At 39.3% G+C, this 21,956-nt stretch overlaps 1 protein-coding gene across 1 annotated transcript; it reads right to left on the reverse strand.

The window, feature by feature from the left end:
• Positions 1 to 6,253: 6,253 nt before the first annotated feature.
• c25h12orf75 (chromosome 25 C12orf75 homolog) lies at positions 6,254 to 16,776 on the reverse strand (the record flags this gene model as incomplete). The annotated part of the gene is made up of 6 exons (XM_083973131.1): positions 6,254 to 7,044; positions 7,200 to 7,230; positions 8,150 to 8,229; positions 9,236 to 9,271; positions 11,544 to 11,568; positions 16,734 to 16,776. The coding sequence occupies 5 exons, from the start codon at positions 16,774 to 16,776 to the stop codon at positions 7,226 to 7,228; spliced, it is 189 nt and encodes a 62-aa protein (XP_083829257.1). The 3' UTR covers positions 6,254 to 7,044; positions 7,200 to 7,225.
• Positions 16,777 to 21,956: the final 5,180 nt, after the last annotated feature.

Below are 21,956 nucleotides of genomic sequence, written 5' to 3' on the forward strand. Positions count from 1 at the left end.
CACAGTGTAGAGTCTGAGAGAATTTATTGAACCAAATGACCTGGCGATACATGTCAAATTCAGTTCAATGGGACGACTGTATCATGTGTCCTGCGAGTCTTTCAAGCCCTTGGACTGGAATTTGAGTGACAGTTGGGAGTCTGTGGAGGATGGTGGCCTTGACATTGAGTCTGACATGCTTTGAGAACTCAAGCAGCACTGTACTGTTCATTCGCCACGGTCTGTCATGTCTGGATGGGACAGGCCATGGACGCAGGGCAGAGAGCTCACCAAATCTTACATCACTGCTTTGTACCAGAGTAAGATTGCATAAGAGAAGGATGTTTGATATTTATTAACCTCATCAGTCACGTTAATTTAACACGTCTGTCAGTGATGTATGGGAAGAATCAGTTAGTGATATCCAGAGGGAAAGAACCGGAACTCTCTATCGTCAACATAGTGCAAGGCATGCTGGTAGGCCTGAAGCCAGGTTTTTCTTTTCTTCTCTTTTTTTTTTAAAAATATAGATTATAGATCCAAGTTCTTCCTCTTCCAAAATGATATGGCCCGACACGAGATAAAGATTTTTCTAATGTTATCAATTACATGAACTCCTCGATCATATTTTGAGTTTGATTTTCCAACATGTGGCTCTGAATGCTTACTGCACTTTTGTTGACCCCTGAAGTGTCACATTTAAAGACTTCCTCCACTCATGCTATGATTGTTGTTACTTTGCTTGGATGCTTAAGCTCCACTGTGTAGAATCTTGTGTGGTGTTTGACACTTAAAGTTGTTTTCACATTCATCTGCTGAGGGAGGAAAGTTTCTCTTTGCTCACCTGAATATCAGGTGAAGTGATCTTGTGACTTGATGTCCAATTTGGAAACCAATCATGATATGTGTGAGGACTAAAAATACCTGGCACAAAATTCTATTCCGAAGTGTATTTTTTTTAAGTCTATATCCATTAACCCCCCTGGGGTTACTAAAGCTCCCTGAATTCAAGTAATTCAAAAACAATCCATAGGACATGACCTTGGTATAGCAGCAGGCCTGCATCTTGGATTGTCAACAAAATGGTGAAATTGATCATCAACGAGGGGCTTCCAGGTCCTCCAGGCCAATTTGGAACATGAGATGAGAATGAGAGGCATGCACAATAGAAATACCGTTTAATGAAGTCAGTCAGGGGTAGGTATGTCTGTAAATATTTTTGTAAATTCACTTGGCAGATAAGCCCTTCTTTTCTCCCTTTTCTCAGTAGACGGCTAAAAAGCCAGATAAGTCATTACTGAGAATATTGGGCATGGAAAACACCCATTTTCAGGTTTCAGCCTCATTATTGTGAAAACCATAAAGCGGTATCCTTGATTGAGCCTGACACTGGCTGTAAACTCATCAGGGTGGGCGCACGGGGGCCTCTAAGTGCCTTGATTACCATGGAAAAGCTGGCAACCTTTTTTCCACCAAAACAGTGATTAGCACCCTGTTACAGTTATTGGGTTTGATTAGCATCTCTGGCGCCAAATATTAGTGCAACACTCTGGCTTCATGAGTGAACTGGAGATGACTGTGAGAGCTGTTGGCTGACTCTAAGTATTTTTTATCACTATGTTGACCTTACAGCAGTTGCTGCGGCCTTGGGGGCAGAAGAAGGACATGCTTCCCTTTGGTCATAGTGATGAGAGAGTTTGGATATGAACCAAACATGGTGTCCTGGAGCGCCAAAGTTGAAGCTTTGGCTGTACTAGAGTGACATCTACTGGAAAGAAGTGGAACTGCAGATACAATTTTGTTAAAGGTTGGACACATTTGACATTGGACAGTCTATCAACCTGCAAGAATAATCTAACTAATCTCAGTGTAATCTAATCTTTAAAAGTTTATTTTCTATGCTCCATTTTATTGGAAACCACACAATACATTGTTACTCAACTAGCTAAAGCCTTGATGAGGGTTAATATTATTTTATCAGGACAAACATTTAGATAAGCTGTTACTTTTCCCAGTTTTTTTGGTGCATGTTTTATTTGAAATTTTGTGCACGATATATGAAATTATGTACATCTGCGAATACATGTCTCCAACTGATATATTGTTCAGACTACATGCCCATTATTGGAGGATGTCTTGGTGTGTCTGTCTATCTGTTGATGACATACAATGTCTCTCAATCTCATGTGTGATATACATGCTATGACACTGAGATAAACCTGATTCACTACATGAAATTAACTAAATTCTTCTTTTTTGAATGAGTGAATGAGCTCTGAGGAGAAGTAACAACAGAGAGAGGTGCAGTTTGAACATCAGTTTACTAGATTTCAGCAGGAGAAAGAGCAGCTGTGGTGTCATGGGCCAGATGCTCAGATGATCTGATTAGGAACGTGTTCTCAATCACGTAGCTCTCACACATCACACATACAGTACACACACACACACACACACACACACACACACACACACAAAGAGAGAAAGCAAGATTTTTATCAGAGTCAAAGAGCACCACTTGTGTTCACCTCACCATGGAGTAGTTTGGTGGATGTGATGGAAACTTTGTTTTTTTAAGGATCAATGCTAAGCCAGCGGCCTATTGCATTTACTGTACTGAGCATGCTGTTGAGTGGGATATCACAATCTGCAATACTTGATTACACAACATGTCATGTGATTCTACAATAATGTTAAAATTGAATTTTTTATTGGACCGTTTATAGCTGAAACATCTGCAGAGAAAAAGGAGAGAGACAATGTTTCCATAAGAAATGCTTTACTGACAAATAAACTAATAGAATTTAAAGTTGAAAATTGTTTTGTTTTTTTCTGAGATTTTTCAAATGTCTCCAGATCAGCTCCACAATGACATGAGTGAAGTTTATGTGCAAAGGTGGCAATATGTGATTATAAAGACAAATACATGTCTCAAAATCATCATACAGCAGGTTTTTCCTGATGGAGCATTATATAGGGTAGATATGGTGAGTCAAACCCGTCCTATATACAGTCCTCTGTCCCTTGGTGACTTGTTAGAGGATATGTCTTATGTTGCCCAGTACCACAGCCTATATTGTTCACTATTCTTAGTTACTGTACCTGCTGCATATGATGTGGGATCAGTGGAGCAGCTCAAACGGCTGCTGTGGGATGGAGGAGGCGAGTTCGACCTGCTCCTCCCTCGCTCTCCTGCATGTACTCCCAGCGTAGTCAATTACTGAGATGGAGCTGCGTGATTGATCATGTTGCAAGAGGGCTGCACAAAGGCCCTCAGTTCAATAATGACAAATGTTCTCCCCGGCAATCCTCACTTGATTTTGTCAGGGAGTCTGTCTATAACACTCGCTAAGAACACATGTAATCCCTCAAGTTTCAGGCTTATCGATCACGAAGGGTAGATACATTTCAACAAAGACCACAATCAATAACCACAGCTGTGCGCAGACAATATAAAAGTCTTTAATCATAAATAATTGAATCAGAGGAGCATGGATGAGTTGCACAGAGGCAGTTTTCTTTTCCTCCTTGTGTCAGCATCAATGATAAATTAGGTGATTGAACTGTGTGTTTAGGAAGGAGTGTGTGGACATTTGTGATGGGCAGGAATGTGTAAGTGACAATTCAAGAGACAGACAGACAGAACATGTGTTGGAAAAGACAGAACCTGTTAAATTGTGATTTTCAATGTGAAATATCACTGAACAACCCAAATCACCTCCGTCATTGCTTCTTTAATCACAACTTCATACACCAATCAACAGAATAAAGAGACACCAGCAGATTTTAATGACCACTCCTGGATCATTAAAACCATGTGGATCATTAGGACAATTCAGAGCTGCTTGTCCATGAGTAGTTTCGGCAATTTTCAGCATGTGCCACAAAACCTGAAGGATCTCAAATTTCCAAACATCGAAGCAGTAAAGAGAAATAGCCTAATGTTGATTTGAATATGAAGCACAGTAGTCAGTCAGCATAGCTTAGTGTAAAGACAGGAGGCAGGGAGAAAGAGCTTGCCTGGGTCAGTCCAAAGGTAAAAGATGTAGCTCACTAATCAACAGGCTATATCCGTTCTGTTTCACATGTACAAAAAAATAGGAACTGTAAGTGAGGCGTTACCAGGCAACCAGAATATCGTATGATGAGTCAATTCGAGTTGCAGATCTTTTAACTTTGGACACAGCCGGGGTAGCTGTTTGCCTCTGACTTAAGTCCTAGGGCTATGCTAGCCTAACCAGCTGCTAACTGTAGCCTCTTAATATACAGACATGAGAGACATACATAGTCGACCTCTAATCACATTTAACCAAACTGTCAAAATATTCCTTAGCTTATGTCTTGATCTCATCCTCATCCTTACAACATTCAAACACCCTGCTGTGCTGCACAGCTTTAGCTCCCAGTGCACCACAGCAGCGTTTTCAATGTAGAGAGGAGTTCACTTCAAACTGTATCCATCCACATTCTGCTGCCTTGTCCCTGTAAGACTAATTGAATAGGGCAAAGGCAGTGACATTCATTATATACAGTGGGACCGACCATAAAGGGCAAAAGAGGGGCTGATAAAAGAGGGAGAGACAGGTGGCACGACACGCTGTAAAAGCCAAAGGCCTCTGCTAAGAAGTGATGCAGGAAAAGTGAAGCAGCAGCAGAGAGGAAATGCAGACATCGAGGAGAGAGGGGAGTGAAAGTATAATGTCTCAAGTGGGGTTCTGATCAGATTTGGTGCCGTGGTGCTGTTGTGGCACACTGCGCACAAACTACACGTAACACGGTACATAAAGCAGCTGTTTGTATCTGCAGTATATTCTAACTCTACCACAGGTGAACAGTGCAAACGCTGCAACGATGTGAGCTGACGAATGGCTTGCAATTAAAAGACACAACATGGAATCCCCTGGTATCAGTGTGACTGATGGCCTGACTTTCAGCAGGGCTGACCCCCACCCACCCCCCAAGAAAACAGACATAAACAGTAGGCTAAGCAGTGAGCTTGTATTCAGGCGTGGTGAAATACATCCCTTGTTTTATGCGACTGGTCAGCCGAGGGAGTTGAGGCTACACACACACACACAGATGTATAAAGCGCTTTGTGTGGTGCGGAAAGAGCATCTCTTGAATCTCAAGTGTTTAAAGTTGGCCTGTTTCCACCCTCCTCTAGGGTCCTGCTGAATGGAGGATGTTATACATTCATTAGAGGAGGGAACTGTCAAGAGCCTGGCTGACAAATGACCTTGGCCCCTAATGGCTGCCCAGCTGTAGTGTGTTTTTTTTTTGTCTGGGGAGTGGACACTGTACTGTTTGTGATTTTTCTTTTTAGTAATGATGCTGGTGATATCCTATTTTCTTTATAGTGCCATCAAACCCCATTAACTCTCAAAAACCACCTCGTAAGCGGGCGTATTATTAAGGCTCTGCTGCATGTCACAATGATGTTAATAAATTATAAAGCAATAAAAACACTTTACTAAGCCCCATTAGGGTGACATGTTTCTCCTTTATGATGAACCTGGGTACCGTAGTTTATTATCAGTCCAACACACACCGCCCTGCTGCTGTAAAATACTCAATAAAGCAGTGGTGGTGGTCGAGGATAGCAAAGTTGTAACGATTAGCGCCATACTGAAGCTTCATTTTTGACCTTGAAGATCAACTCCTTAAAAACATTCTCATGGGATTTGTTGACAACAAGACAAATATTGATTGAAACCAGCCTCATCATTTACAGATAACATACAGTAAAACAACATTCACAGTTAAGTTTGACACATTAAATAGTCTGAAATCAAATCAGAGCTAGTTTACAAAGCAATGCAATAATCTGTAAGTGAGAGGGAAGGGAAAACTAAAAATCATCATCTCTGCTTCTTTTCTTACCATGCCTCCTTTGTGCACTATTCTTTTTTCTTTCTGTTTTTTTTTTTTTTTGCAGGTGAGGATTATTGATATTCTAGACATTTTTTGCTGTTACACACGAGATCATATTCATGTTGCCACATATGAAGAAAACTGTGTGAAAATTATGCATCTGTTAAGATGCTCTTAAGATTATTAGAGCTATGTGAATTACCCAGAAGCACTTGGTCCCCAGGGAAAAAGAAATAACATGCTGCAGAGAGAGCACGAAAGAGGCAGACGGAGAGAGAGAGAGAGAGAGAGAGAGAGAGAGAGAGAGAGAGAGAGAGAGAGAGAGAGAGAGAGAGAGAGAGAGAGAGATCATCTAAGTATCATGAGTCATATACCGACGTTACATAATCAGTCTGGGGCACAAGTTAAGTGACAACAACAGACAACAGGTACATGTACGACCTGGCTGATGCACCCGGCACATTTAGGTTTAGAAGTGTCTATTTAAACATAATGAACTTTACAATCTGTTCTTAACAGCATTTAGATTTCTTTGTTCATTTTTAGATTTTTCCGGTGCACGATTGAAATCAAAGCTGCGTTGGACAACACTGAGATGTTCTATATGACGCATTAACAGAGATGTGCTCGCTGCCACTCCGATTTCTCCCTGTCTCTCCAACTGTCTGTCTCCACCACACAATGAATCATTGATGGCATTTTAGAGAAATAACTGAGCAGTGATTATTATTGCAGAGGGCCACTGGGAATGTGTGTGAGTCCCAGACAGTTAGTTAGTGAGTTAGTTGGCTGGGTTCCCTGTCTCCTCCTGAGAAAGAAAGAGAGCGTTCCAGTGCCATGACCAAGAAGCCAAGATGGCTGTCACAATGCCCACTGCCGCCGCCGCCGCTGCTGCCCACAGCTGCGAGTCCTAGGGTGGCTGCCTGTCTGCTCTGATGCCCGTCTTTTTTTTGCAAAGTGAAGGGTGATGATGATGGATGCCGTATGCAGACCTCCGCGGTGCATCCCTGCGTCACTGTGCCTCCCATGACTCCATGAGGCGGCGTCCTCAGATCCCCAGCAAGCTGTCCACATCCTGGCTCAGTAAGAGTGTTAAAGCCTGAAACTTTAGCCTGTGTGTGGTGAGCCAGAATCAGAGCAATTACATGCTCTCTGCTTATAATGTGAGTGTCTCTAGGTGAATGAATATGCAGGATCCTGTCAAGACAAAGAATATAAGACACCTGCTTTCATACTGTATGTGTCCTTGCAGCTGCTTCTGTCCATTTAAAGACAAGGAATCCTGAGCAGGTGATGTTAAGAGCCAAACAAGATGTGTGTGTGTTTTTATTTTATTTTTTTATATACAGTACCTTTGTTGTGTTTTCTTCAGCAGCTGCTAGTCTGCAATAGGACAGAAAAACAGAATCAGTGCCCGTATATCTACAGTATAAACAATAGGCTTTATGCACAGCTCCACTACTTCCTGAACTTAAACAAGCTCCTTTATTTCCTGTCTTACATTATTTGACAAACTGATTGTTAGACACACCTGGATTAATCAGTTTGTCCAATAAACTGTGCATAAAGCCCATTATTTGGCTTCTACTACTTATGTCTAACTGTCTCCGTATGAACAACAGCCACACACTCTTCCCAGCAGTGTGAACTGTGAGACCCCAGAGGACACAGAAATAAAAATCAATTTATCATTATATCTCACCTCATTGAAAACAAGGACAAACATACTTAGAAACTTAGAAAAAAAACCTTTGTCTTCCTCACAAAGGGCACAATATGTGTATATTTGTTCCCTATTGACGTTTCTGTTAGAAAGGAAGTTACATAAACTGTGTTTATGGAGAAAATGAATGAGACTGTTGTAAATCAGTGGATATGCAGCACTTCATACTAAATCAATACGGTGTTAACACTCTGTAAGGCACATTATGGAGTTAAACAAAGGAACAACAGGAAAATATAGCTTATTTTGTTGTACTTTCACAATAGCAATGGAACCATAAATCTTTACAGATTCAAACAGTCGAACAGTAACAGTAAATGCTTCTCATTAAGATTCAGTAAAGTAAAGGTCGCAGAAGAAGATGCTGCAGGCGACATGCGGTTTCATGGGGAGTGGTGCTTCGTCAACCAGGGATTATTTCTCTACCCTGAGCTGCTTCACCACAAGACGCTCATCAATGTCAGTGGTACCGTCTTAATATAGCCTACAGCATATACCACAGCAGCGGTGTCCTTGTTTTCACACACAGCAATGCTTAATTGATAGAATATGGGATTTACAGTGTTAGAGATGTGTCACCTTTACGTGTCGACTTGGATTGACTAGCAGCTACAGTGGTCAGGTCTGCTGGTAGACCTACGTATACACCACCATAGTTCCTGAGAGGAGAAGATAGAGGGGGATAGGGCAGAGGAGGGGAGGAGAGCAGATGAGAACATTCATTACTACAGTGTATCAGCCATGTTCACACTGAACTTAAAGGGATAGTTCAACATTTTGGCAAATTGGCCCATTGCCATAATTGCTATAGTCATAGCAGTAGGTTCCTTACCTTTAATTGTCGGTGCAAGCTATTTTTAGAATGGCGGAGCAGAGCCGCGAGCTGCTCAGAGCTACGCTACGGAGGCTAATGGGATTTTTTGGTTTCCCTCATCAAACTAATCAAATAAACAATCCAACAGCTCCAAAACACTCTGGTGGACAAGTTGTGACCTGCACATTCACCACGCTATTAGATAATAACAGAACGTAACATAACAAAACCGCTGATGTGCGTTACCTTCAGGGACAGTTTTTCAGCAAGCAGTCTCTGTATTTACCTTGAAAACAACTCAGTCTCATAACGTTCCGTTATTATCTCATAGCGTGGTGAATGTCCACCAGAGCTTTTTGGAGTTGTTGGATTGTGTATTTGTATTTGATGAGTTTGATGAGGGAAACCAAGAAATCCATGAGCCTCCGTAGCGTAGCTCTGAGCAGCATGCAACACTGCTTCACCATTCTAAAAATAGCTTGCACCGACAATTAAAGGTAACGAACCTACTGCTAAAACTATAGCGATTATGGCAATGGGCCAATTTGCCAAAATGTTGAACTATCCCTTTCAGTAGCAGGAAACGTACAGGTGTTGCTAATAACATTAACAATGTCACAGTAAGTTAACAGCCAATGGAATTCAGCAAAAATTGTTTTTACTATTTACACCTGAGATTTTCCTACGTATACTGTAACATGTCATCATGGCTTCATAGAGAAAAAATGATTAACAATCCACAACCTGTGCACTAACAAGCGCAACTCCATAATTTAACTGAAAACTGGAAAAACCTAAAGAGAAAATAAAGACAAGAATTTGATGTAATTGAAAAAATATGATCAAAATACCTTCTTTTCTCATCGTCTACCATAGGATCTTCTGTCCTGATTGAGAGAAGAAGCACAGGTCAGGTCAGGCCTTAGGAGCATGGAGAACCAAAAAACTCAGAAGCAATGTAACTCATGAGAAGCAGTAAACACAGAAGTGCAGTCACATGGCCAGTTCATTGGCCCAGTGGGGAATTTGCCAATTCAGTTTTGGGAGTTTTCAAACTGAATTGAAAACGAGACGACTGAACAACCAACTTCTACAGATCCTTGGTTTTTGTCATGTTGTTGATGTGTTTTTTTTAAGGAATGACATTAAGCTGCACCACCTAATCTACTGCTTGTTACATTTCCAGCAGTGTGTGTGTGTGTGTGTGTGTGTGTGTGAGAGAGTGAGAGAGACATTTTCATATTTTGCTGTGTAGTACAGTCCTAGGAAGCTGTGATTAGCCTCAGTAAGTCAGTAGTGTACTGCTGTCAGCTCTCATGGGTCCTGTACCGGCTGCTCAGATGGTTATCAAGGAGCACACACACACACACACACACACACACACACACACACACACACACACACACACACACACACACACACACACACACACACACACACACACACAAAAACACACACACACACACACACATACAGACACACACTGATTCCAGGAAATGCTTTGGAAATGCTCCTTCCTAAGCTTTGATAAAAGCTAAGCAAAGTACAATCTGTCCTCTGACTTCTGACTGATACTTTAGAGAAGAATGTGAACGGTCACACACACACACACACACAAATGTAATTACTTTCCCAATTAGATTTGTGTCGCAGGTCAGGAATAAAAGAACTCTGTAATTGAATATCACGTGAAGCAAAGCAAACCTTATAAAGCAATGCTTTTGTGCACGTGCCCTGAGTTTGTATTCAAAATGCAACACTATTTAGTCACTGTTGAAATCACAAAAGGTTAAACCTTTTATATATCAATTGTAAATGTCAAAAGCTGCAACTCAAAATCAAATGGTCGAACATTCAACTATATTTCTGAGTCCGCACATGTTTGCAGAAGATCAGTATTTTACCGTTATTAATGGTAAAAGCATGGTGCATAATTTCAATAGAAAAATAAAAACAGGGGAAACAAAACAGAACAATTTGAGCATTAGCTTTATCTATTTTCTAATAAGAATTAGTTTTAATGATTGCTGTGTACATTTTACAAAGTACAAGAACATATAGGATTATTATACTGCTGTGTTGTTTTTATTGCATCAACACTGACTTTTTCTTTAATTTTTATGGGCTCCACTTATGATACAGCAGAAGTTGTGATATATAAATAAACACTTAACATCTGCTTACAACCACATGACTGACTTATAAACCTACTTATACACGGCTTGTAAATCTTACTGTAACAGAGTGGATGGGCAGGGTCCCAAATAAACTCTGGAGAAACAAAATGTGTACATTTCATTAATTTCATGGGTTGTCTACCATATTTTCTTATGTGAATATGGTGCAAGGTTGTTATTATATAAGAAATGACTTCTCTACATCAGGCTATGGATTACAAGTGTTGGGGTTTTGAAAGTCAGGACTTTGATTCTGATTAACTTCACTTTATCTTCACAAAGTGACATACATACATACAAACATACAAATCACCTCAGACATCATTACATTTTATATCATTTATCAGTGATGGAGATAGAACAAACTGTAAGAAGAATTGAAAATGTCTGTAAAGTCATTGCATCTATGTTTGTGTCACTGTGCATTCCTGGCTTAAGTTCTTATTATTACATTTCAAATTAAACTTGAATAATGTAAAACAGAGATAGGCTACTTAAATCCTTATTACGGTTATAACTAGATCTAAATGGATCTAAATAAGAAAATAGCAGTTACATACTGCATAAAGGAAAGGATAATACTGTATATCATTGGTCAATTTGACTGATGTAAATAAAACTTTAACATGACGTAACTTGTGTTTATTGGAATGCGTGAACATCATAGCAGGTTTGATTTCTATGTTGATTTTTTGTTTTGGTAACAGTTTGTTTCTTTGAATAAAAAGTAATTTAATCACACTTCTTTTTTTTTACATGCTTCACTGTAAAAAATACTTTTTAAAAAAAAGATTTAAGAAGGTATACTGTATTTACAGTGATATAACTAAAGTGCAATTAGTGTGGAGAAATATTGTTGTTACACAACATTGATAGGCTGTATAAAGCTCTTTTTTTTGTGTGCTGTAAATGTTGTAAAGGCTGGAAGCCAAAGATGCTTCATAAACATTTGAAATCATTAGAAAATGACTGATGTACTTACACATCTTTGGATGCGTCTGCTGGTCCTGAAAAAAGATGAAAAGACAAGATTCAATTCATCCTCCTCCTGTGTGTGTTTGTCTGTGTGTGTGTGTGTGTTACTTACCACACTAATAATTAATCCCTGTGCGTTTATTACAATTCATGGCTCGTACAGCTGTTCCTTTTCCAAGGCCATCATTGAGCAGCCATGGGATAAGACCTACAGATAAAGACCTACCAACTACTACTGTAATGATAATCACACTTCAGACTCACTTCTTACATAATAACTCTTCCAACTATCTAAATAAATCAAATAGCTCCTTTAATTTAACAGCTAACTCGAAGGGTGACGCCGGTAACACTCCTTTAATTAGTCAGAGCAACAAAAGTGAGGATGCGGCGCCTCCAGTCGGCTGGCAGTGATTTAGAGATGGTGTGGCAACACTGAGAGCACTATGAGACCACATGGGAGATTTGCAGGGACAACTCCTGGTGCTAATCAGGACATTTGGGGCAAGAATATGTGAGGCAGTCACTATCAAATGTTCATGATTTGATAAACCAAATCAAAAATTACAAACCCTGAGTGGTTTATACAGTATTCTCTGAACTGCCATCCATCTTATATGGCAAATATTATATTCAGTTGCTATTCAGGCTTAGCTATGAACAAACTGTACAACTCTGTCTCTTAGAAAGGTTTATATCCTATATTTGCCCACAGCAAATAGCCTACATATTGAAAAAAAAAGCCTAAAAAACGCATCTGTCCAAAAATGTTGATATTGAACCTACCTGCCATGTTACATGACAATGTATTCAATCTGTTTTACCTACAATAGCCACTCTTAGCAAAGCAAAGCATCACTGATCTTCTCTTCGTTCTGAAAATGTATAGTTTAATATTTAAAAAGTCAATAATAACGTAAAGCATGAGATATAGCCTACTGTATATAGACATATACTTTTAACAACAACACACACCACACACAATTATACCACCACATAATCCACCCTGACCACTTCCCTACAGTAACAGCAGCAGAACCTCCAGTAGAATAGGCTACTGGAAAAATGTTGGCGCCAAACTGAACACAATACCAATAGAATGGACCCATTGTACACCCCAGTGACTTGGACATGAGTAATTTGCCTACTATAGGGGATAAGATACTGTAGTTGTCAGAGTTAGATATGGAGATTAATATTAAGATCATGTCTGTCTGTTGAATATGAATCTCAAGCCAGGAGACAGTTAGATTAGCTTAGTCTGAAAGCTAAAAATGCACAAGAAAACAACTCTGTCCAAATGTAAATTAGGTCAATAATTAACATGTCCCATCATGTAGGCTACTTTGAGGTTTCAATGGTATATAGTAGGTACCTCTTTCTAGTTCCCCCTTTGAGTCTTTATGCTGAGCTAACCAGCTGTTGCCTTGACGGCCAACAATTAGGCTACAGGCAAATAGATTTACTGAAGTAGTAAACTTTAAGACACTTGCACTTTTATACTCTTCTTTTGCATCTTTTTGAGATGTTTTACTTTTCTTCCACTATGGATTGTGTACATTGTAAATATTTGTCACTTATAATATGCAGTTTAAGCTAACAATCAAGTGAAATAGATTGCATAGCTACAATTTAAGTCAGCCATCTGTCCGATACTGAAGATCAAGCCCAACAATGATGTCTTTTGTGAAAGATTTGCTCATTTTACCAGAGCAGGGCCACTTGTGGTCCAAAGATGTCACGTTCATACACCACAGTTTCAAAGGAGAACTGGGAAAGGGGAAGCCGTTTATAAATATCCTTCATCTTTTGCGTGGATGAACATGGCTCCATATTGCAAAGGTCATAACTAGTGCAATTCTAGAGAATAAACCTGATGGTACTTAGTTTGTTATGATGTAACTTGTTTTGTTGTAGTTTGTTTAAACTGTTCTTTCTGATTCATATTTGACTATAAAGCACTTTGTGCAACATTCTTTTTCTGTATGTAGTTATTATTACAAATATTATTATATTATTTTATCCTTAAAGGTAGAGACATATAATGTATTTTATATTTAAAAATACAACACAAAACACAAATAATGATATTCTAAAACTGACATTGAATGATTGATGGCAGGATTTATATTTTATTGCAATTTTTTTTTTTTTTACAAGTTGCAGTATATCCACTTAGAAGTTTTCAGTATAAAGGCTATAGACTCTCTCGCTTCTACATTGTGACAAAGAACATGTTGTAAATGGACATAAAGCATTCAGTGTAAAGTGCCTCAATTCCAAATGACACCCGGCACCCCTTTGCTGAACCACATGCAATCCACCACTTGATTTGAATTGAAATAAGATCACAATAGATTCAGCTAGGGGAATATCTGGCTTCCTACTGTACTCAATTGTTCAGTATTGCATTGACAATCGACCCTAAGACCCTAATCGGTTTTCCATGCCATCATTGTATCAATGTGAAGAATGTACCTTGAAAACTGGCCACTACAAGAGTAACGTGAACTAGAAAATGTGAAACTCTACATCATACAGACATGCACAAATTTCATCCTCGCAAAAAGAAGTGGAGGGCTTTTTTCACGGTACATGTTTGAGTCTGCTGACATGACACAGGGGCCATTCAGTAGTCTGACAAAAGCTCATTCATATCCAAGGGTGCACATCTGGCTGCATAAGACTAGGGATGAGCAATGTGATATAGAGTGCACTGAGGCGGTCATTAGACTTTGGAAAGACCACAGCTTGAAACTGGAACATTCTGGTATCACTCGATTTGAAAGCTTCCTGGATGATTTTGCTCCTGGTTAGAACTTAGACACTGCCTAAAAGCAGAAATCTGAAATAAATTGTTACACTTTCCATTAACCATCCCAATTCAGGGTTTGAAAAATATTTCATAACAAATGGAAATGTTAAGCATGTATTATGGTTTTTATCAATGGACAGTATTTGACCAAAAATTATGTTTTCTCCTGTGAATATGTTTAATATTATTAACAGGCATTTTCAGTATCATTCATGACTGTATACCAGACTGCGGGAATATAATACACATTTGTGTCACTACAAATCAACAAGTGATGAATGACAATACAGAATAACAAAGTTGCAATAATATAAAATCTGTCTCCATTGGAGAAGCTACATTACTGAGAAACTCTGTACATTAATTAACAGCTAAAATGTGCTTATATCCACAGACATCAGCATCATAAACTTTTAATTACATGTCCATACTGCTTGTAAATGTTATAAAGGGTGGTTAAGGCATCCCATGTCTTTATACACCCAGAGGAGGATAAGTAATTGGTAATACATTATTAAATACATCTACATACAAATCAGCTATACTATTGTATGTTATGAACGGTAAATGTGTATTTACTGAAGGCTTTGCAGGCTCTGTGGGGGACTGGTGTAAATTGTTAGGTAACACATTAGTTATTTGCAAATTGAATTTTTAGTGTTAATTAGGGTACATAATTTGTCAGTAATTATAATTTATCTAATTAAGTAATATTCTATTTTATACAAACTGTGTTTTACACCAGCCGAGGAAAAATAATAAACTCTCACCACTTCCTTTAAGTGTGTTATAGAGCCTAAGTAAATGTGTTAAATGTAATAGAGGGCTTTAAGTTTATATTTGTATTTAAAAATAAAAAATATAGTGAGCTAATCATACAGTTCAGGTCAAAATGATATAACCTATAACTTCTACTGCCCCTATTTTCATTCTTCAGAAAATAATGGTGTGACAAACAATGTCCATTGACTGTGGCCTGGTGTCAGCTGGTGTGGACGAATGAGAGCAGGCGTCACTAGTCCACATTTGTCAAAGTGACAGGATGTCACATGTCCTTGACATTGTGTACGATGTTGACCTCTAAGAAGGAGCAGGAGAAAAAAAAATGGAAGAGGGCCGTGGCTCTGAAATGAACACACATGCTTGTTTTCATAGCCAAACAATCCACAGTCACAACACACTCAGTCACCTACTGAGATGTTGTTTGCAGAGAGTGTAACCTCACAGTACTGTAGATCAAATTCAAAGCAAAAGGCCACACTGAGTCTTGTTTCCCAGTGGTTTCTCTGTGGCTCTGTTAACATGCCTGGTAAGCACTGATTAGGTACCTGCAAGCACACACGCGCACACACACACACACATTTACACAAGCGCAAACACACATACTGCTTTAATGGGCAGTGGTGGTGAGGTAATCCTGCAGATACTTCAATCTAATTATTACCTCAATTTGACTGTGGTGCTCAGAGGTTTCCTCAGTATAATTTAAAACAGGTACTGTATCAGCCTAAATCGACTCAGCTGATTACTGAGTTATTCTAGTACAAGCCACAATTAAGCACCTTGAATATAACCATGAGAAGTATTTTCTCCTCCAGGCTTTATGAATGAAACCTGCCCATTGATGGAGTATTTCAAAGCCTCCTGCTTACAGGCACAACTAACAACAGTGAAGGAGAATGTCTCTGAAACTGCTTCTCTTTCAACCTCAAGATCCATGGAAACCTGCGCAAACACACCGAGAGGCTCACAAATGTAAAAAGCATTGCACGACCTACAGTATGGAGTTGCTTTTGTATCAGTGGTGACATTTACATTGTAATCACAGCATCAGTGTTATTATCGTTATCAAAGCCGTACATTCCTGAGAGAACTCTGGTGTCTTGTTCTAGAATATGGATTGAGGAGACCACCACACGTATACACATGCACATACACACACACAGTGGCCACCAATAGGCTGCCACATATTTCAGAAAAAAATAACTTTAGATTTTGAGACGTAAACATACATGTTGATATGGTGCTGTTTAGTTATTTATGAATAAAATAAGGACGCTGTCATCACCCCCAAACATGCATACACACGCTACACACTCATACACACACACACAAACACATAAACATGGACATACAGTACACTGAATGCAAGGGTAACCCTGACACACTTCATTTATATTCAAAACACCTTCTCCCCTTGGTGCAGATACAGTGACAACTCTCTCCCTCACACTCTGACCCATTATCATGTTCACACACACACACACACACACACACACACACACACACACACACACACACACACACACACACACACACACACACACACACACACACACACAGACGTATATATGCATATAGACAGATGCCTGAGACACTCACCCCCTCCTGAGGTGCTGGTGGCTGAGGAATTGCCACAACCCATTTTGCATCGATGCAGCCACCGTCCAAGCAGAGCAGAGACGCTTAAGAAGACGAAGAAGAAGGAGAAGAAGCAGAAGAACGAGGAGGAGGAAAGGAGAGAGACCCAAAACACATTTGGAGAGGAGGAGGAGGAGGAAACGAAGAACAGAGGCGAAAGAAAGAAAGGAAGAAGGAAGAGAGGGAAGGTCAAAGAAATGTCTCACAGGGATCTCCTTTGGTCGTGTCCCCCTCCCCTCTCCTCAGTCTTGCGTCTATCCTCTCTGCAAAGCAATGGAGAGCTGAGAGTGGAGTGAACGCATGGAGAGAGAGGCTTTTATACACACACTCACACAAACACACACACTGAGAGAGAGAGAGAGAGAGAGAGAGAGAGAGAGAGAGAGAGAGATTGGGGAGAGGGGGGGAAGAGAGATGCTATACCCTCACATGATTTGCTCTTTTCCTCCACCCTGACATGGTTGCCCGGGAAACCAAGGGAAAGGAGGAGGAGGGTGGTGTGAAATTCAACCAATAGGGAGCCTCCTTTTTTATATAAATGTGGAAAAACATTAAATGTATTTGTGGGGCATTGATATATCAGCCTGTATGTGTGACATCCTGTGAAATCCCCAACTTGTCACTTTGTGCCATAACATAGAGGACCTCTATTCATGCTTTATCTATGGGTGACACACACACACACACAGACAGCTGACTTGTTGAAGCTCTTGACAATCATTGAGAGTGAAAAGCTGGAAAAGCATTGAACAGTCTTTTCATGAAACCACGAGGGTCACGCTTTTGCCAGTTTATGGCCGCCAGTAAATCTCAATACTTCTTGTTGTGCGCTTTGACAAGACTAGTGCAGTCATATGAGCAGAGTTTAGATAGCAGGATGTATTGCATTAGCACACTCCGCCAGTGAAACTAATTCTCACATCCAGTCAGCGGTGTTATCTCATGACGTTAAGATGTGTGGCAGACAGTCAAGATTTTTAAAATTATAATGAGAAGTTCTGTGAAAACATCTCTCTCTCTCTCTCTCTCTCTCTCTCTCTCTCTCTCTCTCTCTCTCTCTCTCTCTCTCTCTTGACAGTAATTGTGGTTACAGGTCCATACTGTAAACAGGCTCTCATGAGTGCTGTTTGTTTTTATATGTAGCCTCAATCAAAAGAAGAGGTCCAGGTTGAGTAAATTTGTACAGAAATGCATTTTCCGTAATTCTGTGTGTAATTTTCTATCACTTTCCAGGGAAAAGCTAGCCGAGAAGTAATAAAAGAGGTAATACAATCTGCCTATTAGCACCATCTGAATGAAAAACATGTCAATTTCCACTTTATGAAGGTTTATGATGAAGTAGTCTATGTCTTTACTGACAATTCTCAGTAAATGTACTGAAAGTCTAATGCTTAAATGTGCTGCAGCAGTTTCTGACAATTTAGTGACAAATTTGTTTTGGGTGGGAAGTAATTGTGACTCTGTCAAATTGGTTTGTCTTATTATGTCCAAAGCCTGAAGTCGACATCACAAGCGAAAAGGACAGCAGTATAGGAGGAACTGTCCCAAGTTGAGAAGAACAGGCAACAACAGCCTGTTGATTGGTCCACTCTTGACCCAGACTTTCATATCCACTGGATGAATTGGCACAAAATCCATTTATCTAGGATGGATCATACTAACTTGGGCAACAACTTTTCCTGTTGTACTGCCATGGGCTGAGTTATAAAAATGACAATCGCAGCAGTCAGCTTTTTCTCCAGGGCAAACGGGAACCCAGTAGTGCAGGCACGTGTTCCAGTGAACTGAAGTGTTAGGGATTACAGTACAGTATCTTGCTTGTTTAACTAAAGTTGTCAAATAAATTTAGTGGAACAGAAAATACAATTTTCCCCCGTGAAGTGGAAATATGACTTGCATAAAATACCAAATTTAAAGCAGAAGTAAGCGGAATATTTGTGTTAACATAAGTCTTAAATAGTTATATCTTCCGACAGCAATCACTTATAGAGTGTTTGGTCTGAAACACGGGTCTGTCAGTCACTCTGCTCTGCTGTAAGCCGAGGAGAAAACTTTCCTTGTATCCTACAACCTCTATCCAATGAGGAGAGAGAACGGCATACTGTAAAGGGGCGGTCCTCTCTGTGTGTGCAGCCAAGGGATGCGCGTGAATGTGGTGACGTAGGGACGAGGGCGAGGACTGCTTACTCCATCGCCTGACAGAAAGTTAGCCAAAACGACCGGATCGCTTACTTCTGCTTTAAGTAAGTAGAAGTAACTTCTTCGAGTAAATGTAGTCAATTACTTTCTGCCACACACCCAGCCACGTAGAAGAAAAGAATTCCAAGTAGTTTATAAAGTAAATCACCACAGAAGACTATCAAAATAAAATAAACTCTCTGGTGACAAAATCCTTATAGTCATGAGTGTTCTGCAAAAATATGTTACATATGTGACATTTTATATTGGTATTAAGATTGTTGTTGTTTGCTTTATAATACATCCATGGAGTGAGGCAGGCAGATCAGACCTTCAGCCAATATAAGGACAAAGAAAGGGAATAATCCGAGTGTCACAAACAGTCTAACCTGATCATGAGGTTCATATTTATGTTGCTTGTGAAATTCCTTGTCCAACTGATGATACCGCTATTATCATCAAATGGGATCATAAAATGCTACACTAACTTTTAACCTTATTAGCATGTATAAGCATCATGGAACAAGTTATCATGCAACATCTTCATCGAGTTCCTGAAGCTGTCGTGCGACTGACTCCAGGACTTTGAATATAATTTGACACAATTTGTCAATAAAAACATTTAGGCCACCTGCAGTATTTCTTCTCTTTAAGTATAAATCTTATGTGAATTAAATTGACTTGTCAGAAACAGTAATTTAATATACTGACCCAGTCACACGCAGTTGCTCTCCAGAAGTTACAGCTGTTCTCCTGAGAGTGTTTCCCTGGTCAGCTGAATCACTGCTTTGTTTCATCCAGGTTAGTTCCACTGACATTAAGCATCTCTTTTTATAGGCCAGACCTAGCCGAGCCAGCAAACACAATTAATTAACAGAGTCGGTAGACTGAAATGCCTTCTCTGATTTAGAGCCACAACTTAACCAATTAAAAAACACAAGTCCACTGGGGAGGAAAGAATGTGTTCCAGCTCAGTCTGATGAGGAAGCACTGCTTGTCATGACTTGCCTATTATCAAGACACTACACAACAAGACGTGACCATCGGAACAAGTCAGTTAGATTATTGAGACCTTTTAATGTCTTGGATCAAATTTAAAAAAGGCAATTTTTCTTTACAGTTTGCGTATCACCCACTTCTGCTGATTTCCTTAAGTGATATCATTCTGCGTCATTATAAAATTAGCTTGGCAACAACTAGATATAGTTACAGTTATATATATTTTTCATTTACTTTACACTTCTTTTAGGTAAAAGATTTTTGATAATGTGGAATTAAAGGTGCAGATTACCTTTTTTATTTCCTACCTCTCTGTCAGTATGCTGCAAACCACGTGCACTTAAACCCTCGATGGAAGAAAACACAAACAGAAGATATAAACTTTACTTTTGAGATTATCGACCCAATAAATAACTAAAAAGAGCTGTAAGCACTACGGAAATATATGTGGCGATATCAAAAGCTCTAATACTGACCAAAGATACAAGTGAAGCAATATTGTATTTTAATTCCCAAGACAGAAAATTTACACTGGAGCATCCTTTTTTTTTTTAATTCTATGAAAATGTAGAAAGCAGTAATCTCATGTCAACAGACTATTTTACCATTGTTTTTACACCAAAAGTCACCAATCACAGAATGACCTTACTATTATACATGGTAAATTAGATCTGCTTAAGTAAAACAGAGTTAAATTTGTATGTTCGAGATGGAGAGTACACACAAATCAAGATTAAAATGCCAAATCATTGAGACACTTTAGGCAACTATTTTAATATGAAGAAGCAGTTGACTGTATGCATTCTTCACAACACGTAATTCAATGGTAACACAGGAGGACAGGCTTTCTCGTACACTGGAGCTAGGCGAGTTATTAATGTCTGTGCTAGATATTTTGTTTTGTTTCATTGTGGTCTGTTGGATGTAACCACATATACAGTTTAGTGGTGGGTGTAAATTAGATCAGATTACATGGAAATAAAAGAGAAAGCATGCCATTATAGAGTGTTGTTGTGACAGTATCTGATGGAGAGCACAACAGCATGGTGACTATACTCACTTTATCATCCGGGCTGAGATCAGTCAGGGGAAGGGAGTTTTTTTTTTTTTACGGATGCAGTATCTGTAAAAAGGGTGAAGTGGTTAGAGAGCCATACTGTAGCTCCAACAATACTCAGAACATCTCATAGGTCTTTCGATAACTTTGCTATTTTAACTAAGAAACTAGTTGGGAGCTGGAAGATGATTAAATCCAGGAGTCTTTGTGATTTTTAACAAGACAAACACAGGTGTAGGTAGGCCTACTTTCAGCAAAATAATTTTCATATTCCAATAGGAGAGAAATGCATTAAATCAAAACAGACACATGCTGAAACCATCGAGTGGATTAATAAATTGATGCTGCAAATTTGAAATTAATTGAATACCCAATTAATTTAGTGAAAATGCTTACAATCTTCTGGTTGCATTTGACCATTTTGGCCATAAACTGAACAAAAAATGTATTTGCTTGCAAAATTAATAGACACAAGTGACAGACAAGAGTCTGGATAGGCTGCAAAATACAACAGCATGGTCATCACATTGTTGAGATTAAATCTTTTGTTAAGAAAAAGGTGTATTAGTCCTGGAAATAGGAAGATGGCTTCAAACCTTCCAGTTTCTATGGAGGGAGCCGCCTCAAATCTCCTGGAAATGTGTAATGAGGAACAGCATGAGAGAAATAATTAACATGATACGTAGGTTGCCCTGTTTCCAAGGAATCCTGAAAGATCCTCAGCCTCTGGTTGGACTTGAGTTCTTCTTTGTTTTTCTTTTTCATCCCCTCTCACTTTGACTTTATACGAACTGAAAAATGTGTTGGCAACTACTATTTGACTGTGTCTTATCATCATCTTTGACTCTCTGGCTGCCAATAAAAGTTTAAATGACAAAAAAGAAAAAGGTGCATTGGGATTAATCACAATCTATATGGTCACCGATTACAGTCTCTGTAATTGACTTGTG

The sequence above is a fragment of the Trachurus trachurus genome (assembly GCF_905171665.1).
Source record: "Trachurus trachurus genome assembly, chromosome: 6".
Taxonomy (NCBI): Eukaryota; Metazoa; Chordata; class Actinopteri; order Carangiformes; family Carangidae; genus Trachurus; species Trachurus trachurus.